Here is a 13,779-nt window from a genome sequence, read left to right on the forward strand (position 1 = left end):
CCCCCTGCGAGGCTCTGTGGCCCCCTGCGATTTGCTTACTGCTGGACTCAGACGTGCACAAAGGACACATGCCGAGTGTGAAGGAGACCGGAGGGCGCCACTCTCTCTGTTTTGCTGTTGGGTGACCTCCATCAGCATAAGCATGCCTCTCGTTCTCTCACCAGCTCACCGACCCATTTCTCTGCTCACTGGGAAGCAAAACCCTGAAAGCGTGTCTGTACGCGTGAATCGTGGGGCCAGAGAGTCCCTGCTTCATGTGTACATTTTTTATTGTTTAGGATGCATTCATACACGCATTTCTGTGAATTTACTCTGGCTTGGACCCTTGTCTCCCATTTTTGTTGAATTTACTCTAATAAGCATTTTACTCCAAACCCTTCACCAAAGCTGTTCCTGGACACCCTCAGGGCTCCCAGAGGCTTGCATGCTGTGAGACGCGCACTGACCCCTCGTTCTCATCCCCTCTCACCCACCAGTAATGGACGGTCACAGTGGGACGCTTGAGAGGGAAGGGGGCCTTAAGCAGTTGCAGGCGCAGCATGACCACCGATCGAGCACCCTTTTCACCTGTGCGAGCCCCCCACAGCCCTACAGGATTGGGGTGGGCCTTCCCTGCTTGAGACCCCAGCTGGGGCTGACCCCTCTCCCCCACTGTGTTTCCTCCTTCCCTCTGACCTCCTACCCCAGCTGGAATACCTGGAGCTCCCCCTCTGCCCACCACTCCAGTTCTGGGGCCCTCGCCACCCAAATGCCCACAACTCCCAAATCCACACCCAGCTGGGACCTCGCCCCAGAGTTCCAGACTCACCTCAGGGCACCCAGAGGTACCAGCCCTCAACCCGAGAGGCCCCCTGGATATGCAAGTGATCTCAACCCACATGGCCCTCCTACATGCTTCTTCTGTTCTTGGGCAACTGCTGCCCCCAAGCCGTCAGTTAGGCCATCTCAAATTCCTCTCTCCCCTCTGCCCCCCTCCTGGGGTCCCTTATGAGGACTGTACCCCATGAGTCCTCTAAGTCACCCTTTCATGGGGGCTCCCTTCTCACTGCCCCTCCTGGGTCCTCACCTCCCTTCTCTCTCATTCTTCCTTTTTATACGCTAATCCCTGCACACATTTTAGTTAATTTATTGAGAATGTGAGCAGCAGGATTTTGTCTATTTGGTTCACTGTTAGGTCCACGTTGCCCAGCACACAACAGACAGATATGGGGGAACCAGTCAGAGCACCCCCTGTGCCTTTCTCTGTTGTGCGACTGTCTGTAGGGAGGTCACAGGCCCGCTCTCCAGGGTTGGGCATGTGGTTCACTGTCACCTGTCCTCTCGAGTCCCTGGGGATGCCCCACCCAGGCCTGGCAGATGAGGGCAAACAAACCCCATTAGGATGTGCAAGGGTGGTAGGCCTCTGAGTGGTGAAACGCAGCCCTCTAGCCAAGGCATGAGCTCACAGGGACATCCCCTCAGCATGGTCACCCCATTGGCTGGACGCCAGCTGACACACTTGCCAGTAAATCATAAAGTCCTCCCACATCCCCTTTACTGAGTCGTTTCCAAAGGACAGTAACTTGCCTCATCTTCACGTACATCTGATAGAGCTGGAGGAAGCCCGCCTGTTTCAGTGTCACAGTTCACAATGATCAATAACTATTCGTCAAATGGAATGGCTAAAACGGGGGCTCCTGTCGTTTGCACTAATAACAGAAGAAGAGCTAAAGTCAGCACATCACATATTTCCTGGAAGGATACAATTAATGCTTGGTGAACAATGGTAGGAGGAAGTGCAGTGGTTCTCAACCTTCTGGCCCTTTAAATACAGTTCCTCATGTTGTGACCCAACCATAAAATTATTTTCGTTGCTACTTCATAACTGTAATGTTGCTACTGTTATGAGTCGTAATGTAAATATCTGATATGCAGGATGGTCTTAGGTGACCCCTGTGAAAGGGTCGTTCGACCCCCAAAGGGGTTGCGACCCACAGGTTGGGAACTGCTGAGGTAGTGTGTCTTAGAGCAGTCTGCATGGGATTGGTCCCTTTAATGTGCATTGGCATTTGAAAGCGCACACCTGGCTCTCAATTGTGCTCTTTCCACTTAGAGCAGTGGTTCTCAACCTTGGCTGCACATTAGAATCACCTGGGAATCTTTCTAAAATCCTGATTTCTGGGCCCCATCCTCAGGAAATTCTGTTTCTTTGTTACTAATGTTGTGGCCCCACCCCACAACAAAGAAACAGAATTTCCGGAGGATGAGGCCCAGAAATCAGGATTTTAAAAAGATTCCCAGGTGATTCTAATGTGCAGCCAAGGTTGAGAACTACTGACTTAGAGGCTGTGCTGGCTCAGCAGCAGTTTGGAGTAACTCCTGTGCCAATGACTTGCCTGTGTGAGGAGTTTTTCCTTCTTTTCTAGAAACACCTGCCCAGCTCCTCATTCCAATGGGTTTAGGATAGACATTCCAGGGGACTGACTGCAATGCTGGCTGTGTCCATGAGGTGGCAGCACGCCCTTCCTTCTGTAACCGGGGAGGCTATTGTGGGGAGATGATTTCCCCCAAATTCTCACAGGAGAAGGAGGCATTGCCCCACACAGGGGTGCTCAATGGGGTGCATCCTGGGGCCACTTCAGATGCCTCTGGACGTGTCTCTCAGTTGTCACTATCTTTCCTGGCACCAAGCTGGTCCCTCATCCTGAAGACAGGGAAGCTGGGACTCTTGCAAACCTATAGACACACATTTTTAATGGACACACATTCCCTAGGAACGCAGCTGCTGTGTGAACTGTGGGAGACTGCTCTATCGTGTTCTGTAGCGCTTCACCGAAAACTATTCCCTCTTCCATACCACAAAGCGTCTGTATCAGCTGGCGTCCAGCCAACGGGGTGACCACGCCGTGGGGATGTCCCTGTGAGCTCATGCCTAAACCAGAGAGGATATCTTCAATCGCACCCCCTCGAGGTGCCGTGCCGGACATAGCACCCTGGGGGCTGATGGACTCGGTACACACGGTGCGGGCGCCCACCTGACCTCATGAGTCCCGTGCAGCCTGCTACACATGTGACACCTGATTTCTTGTCCCTGTCGGTCCTTCTTGCTAGTTAGGGTGCTGCACCGTCTTTCTGTTTAGTAGGAGCTTTATTTCTGGATGAGAAGGGCGCATTGGGTGTGACAGGCTCAGATCCATCACTCCAGCACTTGGGATTTTTATCAACCTCGACAGGGGAGAAATGTGAATAAAACATAGCACACACAAAGGCCCAATGCATACCATTTCCCCTGGGAACGGAGCCTCGGAATTCCTCAGGTTCTATCCAGTTACAAGCCAGCAACAGTGCAGCGGGCATCTGAACAACTAACTCTACGGTTTTCTAAAACGGAAACGAGCAGATGGAGGTTCAATAAAGGGGAGGAGATGCCCAGCGTATAGCTCCAAGGTGTACGGACCCAGAACAGCTTTGCCATCTGAGAAGTGACGTCATAAACTTAGCATTCAGTGTCCATCAGCTCTGACGAGCTCCCACCTCTGCCGGGCTCCAGAGAGAGGCCTGGGGCCGAGGGGCCATCGGGGAGGGAGGGATGAGGGCCGCAGCCTCTCCTGGACGTACAACTACCCGCCACCCCTGGGAGACTGTCCCTGCAGGGGAGGCTCCAGCAGCTGGGGCAGAAGCCCACGCCCCGGAAGACCAACGAGACTGCCCTCCCCCCACCCAAAGCCGTCCCCCTTTCCTTTCAAATCATTAGAACGTGTTCTTCCCGGAAGCCACTGCTGGGCTCATCGTTTCAGACTCAAATTGCCGCCCCTTTCCTCTTGGGGGTCAGTCCCGGCGAGTCCCCACGGCCAGCGGGTCACGCAGCATTTAAGCATCCTGCTGCTGGGCGCAGAGCGCGGGAGCATCGTCCCGGGTCCCCACCCTAAGGGCACCCCTGCCTCACAGCACACGGGGAGTCTGAATCTTCCAGGCGTGATCTTACTTTAGGGACCTCATTCTCTGAGGTCCAGCGGCCTCATGTATAGAATGGGCAAGACAACTGCCGTCTTGCCTCTGTAGTTCTGAGGGTCAAGGGAGACAATAGATGGAGATGCTTTGTGGTATGGTAGTCACACCTTCAAACCTCTGGAGGGGGAACAGCTGGCCAGAGGGCCTCCCAGGGTGCCAGCCATCCCTCCTGCCTCAGCTCGGCCACCTGGAGCCTCACACACTGAGGCGGGTATGACAAGGGAAGGACAACAGAGACGGTGACTGCAGACCCCACCCCGCTGAGCCAGGGGGCGCACTGCCCGCTCTTTTCCTGTCACGGGTCACTCACCACCCACGTCTGTCCAGAGCCTCCCCCAACATACCCGGCCTCCCTTCCTCCACCCCGGCCAGGTTGCTGGAATACTCTACGCATCGCCCACCGCCCCAGCACTGGCTGGCGGTGATCGGTCGCTACTGGTGGGTGGTGTTTGCAGGTCACGCATCAGTTGATCCGACTCGCTGCTTTGGTCTGTTTTCTGGACTAGACTCCTTCACGGAGCTCACATCACCCAGATTCGGGAATGTGTCCTTGCGGAGGGTGAGGCGTGAGGAGAGCACCCTGGCGCCTGTGACACGGAGCTTCCGTACGCACAAGGTCCCCCCACGCTACCTACCCCTCCCCGCACGTGTGTAACAGGAGGAAGAAAGGTCTCGTGCAAGGCCGCTCACTGCATCCCGAACAGAGGCAGGGCTCTGTGTCAGAGCGCCCGTGACCTCCCACCACCTCTGGGCCAGGCCCCGGCCTGGGTCTCACAGCCACCTCGTCAGTGCACGCGGCCCCCTCCCCAGAGGAAATGCAAGGCCGCTCACTGCATCCCTAACAGGGGCAGGGCTCCTGTGTCAGAGCGCCCATGACCTCCCACCACCTCTGGGCCAGGTCCCGGCCTGGGTCTTACAACCACCTCGTCAGTGCACGCGGCCCCCTCCCCAGAGGAAGACCGTCCCCAGCATGGTCTTGCTCATCTAATGAAGCGGCTGGACACTGACATGAGGGAGGAAAGGTTCCTGGGCGCGGCCGGACCCCAGGAGGTGCAGGCTGCGGCCGGACGCCTCCCACAGGTGAGGGGAAGGATGCCAGCCCGGGAGCCGGGACAGCTGGATTCTGATCCGGCATCTCTCACGGCTCAGCCCCTTGGTTGCCTGCCGATGGGTAACTTTGGGCAGGCTCCTGAACGCCCCTCCGCCACAGTCTCCTTGTCTGACAAAGGCCTTGAGGGCGGGGAGGGGGTAGTGACACGCACCTGGGGATGCTGGTGAGATAGGTCATGACATTCTGGAACTCCTTGTCGGGCACTTCGCTGAAGGCCGGGTAGTCCGGGAAGGTGATGACGGGGCTCCCGTCCTGCCCCCGCCCACCTGGGGAGACAGCAAAGGCAGCACTTAACTGGGCATCGGTGCCACATCGTCAAGAGAACATGGCTGATCTTTCACAAGCACGGAATATTTCACTTAAAATTGAGAGCATCGCCCGGCCGGCGTGGCTCAGTGGTTCAGTGTCCACCTAGGAACCAGGTCAGGATTTGATTCCCAGTCAGGGCACATGCCCAGGTTGCAGGCTCCATCTCCAGTGTGGGGTGAGCAGGAGGCAGCCAATTAAAGATTCTCTCTCATCATTGATGTTTCTATCTCTCTTCCTCTCAAATCAATAAAAATATATTTAAAAAATTGAGAGCATGTTCTTCAATATCATATATATATATTCCTCACCCAAGGATATGCTTTTACTAATTTTTAGAGAGAGAGGAAGGGAGAAAGAGAGAAAGAGAAACATCAACACGAGGGAAACAGATTGGTTGCCTCCCCTACATGCCCCAATTGGGAATTGAACCCCACAACCTTTTGGTGTACAGGAAGATGAGATGCTCCAGCAAACTGAACCACCCAGTCAGGGTCAACATATTTTTTATTATGAATAAATTCATGCATATTGAAGGAAAATATTTGGAATATACAAAAAAGTGAGCTGGATTAAAACAATCTGCTAATATTTTGCCGCTATGGGCAGCCACCATAGCATGGGGCACATTTAATTCCAAACCTTTTTTGGTGCATTTTTCTACACAATTGAGACTGTGTTGAATATAAAGCTGGCGACCTGCTTCTTTCCTAACATTGTGAACGACAGTTTTCTGGGCTTTATAAATGATGTGACTGCTATTGTAAATGCTGCACAACATTCCAATCAGGCTGGGTCCTAATGACCCTCCTACTGCCTACTTTACCTGCTGCAGGAAAGTTCTGGATTCCAGGGGACTTCAGCCAGCAGCGCTTGGGGCTGTGTCCCTCTCAGGACCCAGCTGACCCGCGGCCGGCTCTTCCCCTGGCTGCTGCCCTCTTCACAGGCATCGCGACAGCCTCGCCCGGGCCCTTGGTTATGCCGAGAGCAGGCTGCATCCAGTGGCCTGTCCCCAGTTCCCACCACGTGGAACAGGACCAACTAGGTCATGGAGAACCAGAACCAGGGGCGGCCAACCACCCGCCATGCAGACACCGGCCCCCACGCTCCCCGGCGGCCGGCACTCACCCGACAGGTAAGCAAAGCGCTTCTTCAGCTGGTCCTGGATGTCGGCAGCACAGAGCGGGGTGATGTCCTGGTGCATGATTTCATCTGCGGGGAGAGCAGACAGACGGACACACCTGTCACTCGGTGGAAACACTGCCGCACGAGCCACAAGTCTGGGTCAGCCCCCACACGGCCTCGCACATCAGCAGACAACCAAGGGGCTGGCGGTCACGTGCTTGGAAAAAAAAAGTCAGTTTCCAATACGCAGAAACCTTTGTTTCTCAGAGCACAAAAAGCGATGTGCTGAGGGATTCATCAATATTTAAACTGTGGTGTGTGTCAGAGGCACAGAGAAAGGCAGAGAGAGAGGAGGGAGGGCGGGGAGAGGGGGACGGAGAGGGACATGCAGGCAAGAAGGGGAGACACCAGGAAAGGGGAAGGGCTGGGAGCTGGAGGGCTGACTCCTACGGCCAGTAGTCAATGAGCAGCACTGAAAACAGACAGGCTTTGTTCTGGGAATCTCCACCCATGTTCTGGAAGCGATCCAGGCAACCCCTGGGGCCCTTACCTGTTGCCTATGCAAGGACTTGCTAATCAGAGAGGAAACCTGGCCCCTGTCGTGGGTCCGCAGCCTGCAAACACACACACACACACACACACGCGTGGGGCCTCACCACCCTGACAATGACACTGAGGAGGGTGCTGAGCCAAGTCCCCCAGCCTGGTGCTGAGAGGAAAAACAGCTCAGCAGGCTGCAGGCTGCAAGTTCTAGATCAGGGGTTTGGGAGTGAACTGGCAGCACCTCCAGCCACGCCCCGGTGCCATCAACGGTTTCGCAAGACTCTAGGGGAAAACCTAGGCCCTGACTGAAGATGTGAGGTCACTGCCTGGCGTGTGATGCTGGGGTGTGAGTTGCAGGTGGACTCCAGTGTTGGGTATGCTCCGTGTCCTCTGCGTTTCCCAGCCAACGCCAGGCCAGCTAGCATGTGTTTATAGCCAATGTCTCATGTCGCAGACCCCAGCTGTCCAGTCAAGCCTGCAGTCTTGAACGTTAACACATCGTTTTGTCTAAAGAGACTCGGGACTCACGGCGATGCCTTGCCAATGGCCTAAGAGGTCAATCCTTCTGCACCCAGTTTGAGACCCGGGCCACGAACAGCCTGGAGAGATGGTTCATGGAGATCTTTTACCCTGAAAATTCCAGGGGAGGAAGCAAAATGCTATCTGCACAGATCAGCCTTAAATCCTGTTCTTCTGGTCTTGCAAACAAGCAAGTGGAAACAGGCGACACGCGAAAGCAGAGGCGGGTCCCGAAGATCCTGGCTGTGTCATTTGTGGAACTGCCAACCGCCACCATGGGCTGCCCCTCGACTGCCCGGGTGGAGGAGGAAGTGACGAGGGCGAGGGTGACTGGGCCTGCCAGGGCCCCACGGAGTGGCGGTGGCGGCACTCGGGGTGAGGAAAGGAACAACAGTAAACCCCAAACGTCGGGAACTGCGCTGGGCCTCCCCTGGATGGCTCGGTGGCACCGATGGCATTTCCCAGTGTGCACTTCGATGTCTCAGCAATGGCTTTCTTTTGAGGGAGAAAAACAGGGTTGAAAACAATTGCTCCAAGAGAGCTTGGAGTATCTATCTTTAATTCCAGATGAGGTGACTTAAGACTGTCTACGCCTCATTTATTTGGCATGAGTTAGGTGCGGTTCACGCGGCAGCCTAGAAGTCTAGCTTTTGCATTGCTGTTTTCTTCTCTCCACAGGAAGGAATATCCACACGAAACGTGTGCTCCTTTTCCTCCCATTCCACCTCTGCAGCCCTGGGAGGAGCATGCCACTGGGAACTCAGGGTCTCCCTGAAGCCTGGAGACGTCCCGGGGGGCCGCGGGAAATAGTGCGGACACTGAGCTGGCCAGTCCTTTACCAATTGGGGACCCAGCATCAGTGACAAGCATCAAAGTGACCTTGCCCTGGATCCTGAAATCTCCCGCCGGCACTCAACTTCCAGGCTTCACCAACTCACGAAGAGAAAAAGCTGTGCATGTCAAGGCCTCTGATGGTGGACATGTCTACAGTAACTCTTAGCTTGATTCTGAATGGCCGAGGCTTCGCGGTAGCACTTCCTCTCGCCAGCAAACTCTCACAGTCCGAAGCTCCCTATGGACACCCCGGGCTGTCTGTTCTCTGCCCAGCTCACCCTGATGGCAGACGGCTTTCCCAGGCACTGGAGACAGAGCTGGTATTACTGACCCTCCCGTACTTTCTGTGACAGTGTCAGTCTCAGTGGCTGGACCACTGTTCCTGTGAATTTGGTTCCATTGAGGGACGTCTAGGGGGCCTACTCACCTACCTTCTTCTTCTTCAGGTGATGCCCACCCTCATATTCTTAGATTTTCTGAAATGGACCAAGGCCCCTCCAGCCTCAGGGCCTTTGCACAAGCTGTCCCCTCTGTGATGCTTTTTTCACCTCTGTTCGCCTGTCTAATCTCACTCAACTGCAGGCCAAGATGTCACTCCTCAGGGAGGTTCCTAGCCTGGACGGGGCCTCCAGCATCCTATCAGCACCCACTATGCCCACAACTCACAGATGCCCTACTTCCAGGGCCCAGCTCATCGGCTCCCATGGAAGGAGCTCAAAGAACAACGTGTTGAACAAATGTAGCAAGAGGAGAAGGAGAGAATGGCTTCCCAGAGCATCATTTGGAATCTAATCCGGCAAAGTCCTTTCTGGCTTGCACATAGGCTGGTTCCAGAATGTCTGATGGGTGGCAGGCCGCATGGGGTACAGAGACCCAGACTGCTGACTGCTGCGAGGCGTGACCCTGCAGCCAGGTGGTGGCAACCAACATTTGTGAACTTTCTGGAGCAGAATTGACTCTACTATTGCACCTCAGATCAAGTGCCCCATTTTAGGTTTGAAAAATGGGGCTGCTCTGTGGAAACTGCATGAAGGTCTGCGCATACAAAGGGATGATCTCTAAAGCATCCACATGGAATGCATCCAGTGGCCGCTCCGCAGAAAGCTGAAGATAATGAAAAACGTTTCCCACCTGGGATTAAGGCCCAGGACCTGGAGTTCGTCACATGGTGCCTCTGGGACAATGGGCTCTGGACAATGTGTCACGTTTCACCCTTCCCGCAGCGACATTCTCACTCAAGGGCAGGGCAATTTTGCATTTTGTGCTGACAGTGTTTTTTCAAGGTCCCTGTCCAACGTGTTTAATTTTGTGGAAGAGTTCTGCTGCGGCCACTGGTTCAGACGGACACGGAGGTGCTTGAAGGTGACAAAAGTGAGTCCTATCCCCCGCGTGCCTCCTTCACTGTGTGTGCGCCTGGCTGCTCCAATGTCAGACGCCTGGGGCAGGAAGTGGGGTCACCCCGCCTGCCAGTTCAATGAAAGGGTCAGGCAGGGCCCAGCTCCTTTACAGAACATCTCTGTGAGAGCACAATGCCTTACAGATAGCTCCCCGCTTCCAGCATTCCTGTCTCGGCCCAGACGTAAGTGGAGACTCCCAGCCAATTAGCCCGTCACAGAGTCACTTTTGAGGAGAGGGGTTAAGAAGGGCCTTGAGTCGGAGGGGTACAGGGTGGGAGAAGACGGTGCTTCTCTTCCGACCCCCGACAGGGTGGTGAGGACAGGGGGGCTGGGTCTGGGAGCCTGTCTGGGAAGGCTGCCCTGTCTGGGGCACGGCGGGGGACGAACAGCCCGCTTAGCCCTTCAGTGGGAATGATCCCTGACTCACGAGGTCTTACCTGGCCTGGGACCCAGCTCAGCTCTAGATGAGGACAAAGAGGGAGACACCTCAGCTGCTGAACTGTATTCCCACAAAACTGTTACCTGAATCCTGCCTGGGTTGGGCAGCAATCTTAGAGTCCAGGGGTGGCATGATACTTTCACCCTTGGATCTCTTCGTCCGAACACAACTAGACTGCGGCAGCAAACTTCCTTCCTCTTGCAAATTGACTCAGGGATTTGCTTCACTGTAGGACAATTCTGTAATGGAGGTGGGCAGCACCTCACCCATTCCCGGCCACTCAAAGGGTGTACGAGCCTCTGCCCCGCTCACCAGTGGCCTCTGGAGGTGTTGAGGGAACACACAGTGATGGGCTGGAGCAGATGCAGAACTCGCAGGGCCCTGAACAGGTGGCACATGTCCCAGGTTCAGTGAGCCCCGGTGCTGACAGGACAGGAGCCCTGAATTCCAGTTCAAAGGCTGGTCCCTGCTGTTTCCTGCTGACCTTGGACCTTGCTCACAGGGACACAGGAGCCCAAGAAAGGCTCCTGCAAAGGGGCCAACAGCTGGTGAGAGGCCCTGGGCCACGACGTCTCTTATGTGCTAATTCTCTTATTTGTATCTGACTGAAAGCCCGCATCCAAGGCTTTTGCTTATTTTTAATTAAAATAAAATAGTGATCTCTTTTCAAAGTCCAGGGTGGAGAGTCAAGTGTGGCTATTTCCCCCAGCTCCCATGGGTGGGATTCCTTTCACCAAGCCCACCCCAGGAATCTCCAAGCCAAGAGCAAAGTGTGTGCGGACAGAACAAGGGAGGCCGCTGGCTCCAACCACGCCCCATTTGGAGCCCTGCGTCCAGGGTGGGATGGATGCCTCCTCCGCCAGCTGTTGAGTCCTTGTGGTCCGGACAGGAGTGGCGTCTCCAATTCTATTTATAATCTATGTGGAGGGTTCTGTGATCTAGCCACTCGAGATGTTTGAGGTCTATACTATTTGGGCAGCTGAACGCTCATTCACAGCACATCCTGAGCTATTATTGAATTAGGCATACATATTTCACATCATGTGCAAAGCATCGTTAACTCACTCAGTGCACCAAACGTTCTCCCTGATTTCCTAATCTCAGAAAGCAAGTCCTTACAAAATCCTATGTAATAAAACCCTAATATGCAAATCGACCAAATGGCGGAACAACCAGTTGATATGACACACACTGACCACCAGGGGGCAGATGCTCAACACCTGGTGGTCAGTGCGCTCCCATGGTGGGGGAGCACTGCTCAGCCAGAAGCCAGGCTCACGGCTGGTGAGCGCAGTGGCGTGGTGGGAGCCTCTCCTGCCTCCACTGCAGGAGGGCAGTAAGGAACGAGGGGTCCTGGACTGTGAGAGCCCCGGACTGTGAGAGGGATGTCTGCCTACTGGCTTAGGCCTGATCCCCAGAGGTCCTGGACTACAAGAGGGCACAGGCCGGGCTGAGGCCCCCCCCCCCCCCGCCCTGCCCCAGTGCACAGATTTCGTGCACCAGGCCTCTAGTTTAAAATAAAAGACCCCATAAGAAAAGGTGCTTTACTGAAATTGTCATCAAGAAAAAGCACCTCCCACCAACAAGCAGTGTTGGTTCACATGCATCCGGGTGGAGGAAATCAGGAAGCCAGACTCACTCAAGTTGGAGCCATCCCCCTCTCCTGTAAGGGGCCTGGGGGTCCGTCCACCATGCAGAAGTGGCTGGACAGGACCCCAGTGTGCGCTACTTGTGCAGATAAAGCTGTACACCCTGGAGGCCCTGTGAAACTCCTCACAGTGTAGTCTCCAGAATTGCCTCTTCCCAGGCTGTGTGCCCACGTGCTCAACATGTCTGTAGCTCACACCTGCGCAGGAATCACCTGGCAGCCTCACTAAGCACACACACAGAACTGACAGTATGTCTCTCTTACATGTATTAGGTGTTCTCTATTCCATCCCGCCCCATGCTGGCTCCAGCAAACCCAGCATCCTCCCTCACACAGGCTCTGGGCAGCCTGCCTAAGCACACGAAGCTGCCACGCAGGTCACGGCCAGTGAGCTGCCTGACCTATGTCGGAGTGTAAGCAGTGCCCACAATCCGCCGGGCTACCCTAACCAGCATGGAGCATTTTCCCAGGGGCCCCAGCTCCCACTCCTGGGGCTTCCAGGGTCAAACTCCCAGAAGATGGTTTGTCTGCATGTTCCGGGGAGCCCTCTTCCACGCCAGGGAGAGAAGGGCTCCGTAGTCAAACACACGTGGGAAGCACCACAGACAAACCCTCCTTTGTGGAAGCTCCAAGAAACTTAACTGGTTGCAGATTTGGGGGGAGTGGATAACAATTTCTAACTACTGCAGAATTAATGTTGAAAATAATGCACTTAGGGAAGTGCTACTCCAGGTAGCTTATTACCAGTAAAACAAAGAAAAAGTCTTCAATGAAATTCAAACACAAGCACTCACTGAGCCAACAGCACAGATGAAAGTAAAAACAAAAACAAACCCCCCAACTCCACCAAGGTCTTAAATCAATAAGGAAGCAAGTATGTCTTGGACATCTACACTATGACCAGCTGGCATAATGGGGAGTACAGGAGAAATGTAAGAACTTCTTACACTTACAGGCTGTCTGGAGCAGCTAAATTACATTTTAATTGGTTCACACAGAAAATCTTCAATTGTAACAGAAATAGCAGTCGAGTACAATGATGAGTAAAATACCTTTTACGTATTAATGCATTTACTTGCCACAACAAACCAAGAAATGGAAGAGTATTATACCATTTTTTGGATGAGCAAACTAAGGCACAGAGAGGTTGAGAGACTTGCCTGAAACCACACAGCAGTGATGGGGGCTGGGTCGGGGGAGGTGGTTCTAGATGCAGCAGCTTAAAGAAGGGAGGGGCAAGGGTGTCAGCCAGTCTGAGGCAGCATCACGGTGGGTGTCTCTTAGGAAATGGGGTTTCGGAAATAGAGATGCTAAGAGGGGGCGTTTCTAATGTGGGGCGGGGGGAGGCTTGGTGTGACAGACAGCCATGGAGAAAGCTCAAAGTAACAGAAATGAGCTGAGAGTCTGGTGCCTCCCTCACGTGACTAGAGTGGGTCGTAAGGTCCTCACTGTGATATTTGATTTCCTGAGTTCCTTACCCTTGCATCAATGGTTAAAGAAATATTTAGCAACTAGCAGAGGCATTTCAAATAATCTCATCATAATTTTGTATCAATTCTTTTTTAGAGTCCAAGTAGATTTCTTTTTTAAAAAAAATCATTAAAAATTTTTTCAATTATAGTTGACATACATTATTGTATTAGTTTCAGGAGTACACCCCAGTGATTAGACATTACATAACTTACTAGGTGATCATCTGGATAGGTCTGACACCATAGATAGTTACTATAATACTAGAGGCCCAGTGCACGAATTCATGCACCAGTGGGGTCCCTCAGCCTGTCCTGCGGGATTGGGCCGAAACCAGCTCTTCGACATCCCCTGAGGGGTTCCGGATTGCAAGAGGGCACAGGCCAGGCCAAGGGAC

The 13,779-nt window shown here is 53.9% G+C and overlaps 1 protein-coding gene across 7 annotated transcripts in view; it reads right to left on the reverse strand.

Annotated features, from left to right (window-relative positions):
- Positions 1–13,779, reverse strand: part of MCF2L (MCF.2 cell line derived transforming sequence-like) — a 178,419-nt gene that overhangs the window by 49,631 nt on the left and 115,009 nt on the right. For all 7 annotated transcript variants that reach the window (XM_014531941.1, XM_014531939.1, XM_005884442.2 and 4 more), the window contains 2 exons: positions 6,536–6,619; positions 5,253–5,367 (listed from right to left, as the gene is read on the reverse strand). In XM_014531941.1, coding sequence (XP_014387427.1) covers positions 5,253–5,367; positions 6,536–6,619 — 199 coding nt within the window. The remainder of the gene's footprint in view (positions 1–5,252; positions 5,368–6,535; positions 6,620–13,779) is intronic.

Source organism: Myotis brandtii, unplaced genomic scaffold (genome assembly GCF_000412655.1).
Source record: "Myotis brandtii unplaced genomic scaffold, ASM41265v1 scaffold83, whole genome shotgun sequence".
Classification (NCBI taxonomy): Eukaryota; Metazoa; Chordata; class Mammalia; order Chiroptera; family Vespertilionidae; genus Myotis; species Myotis brandtii.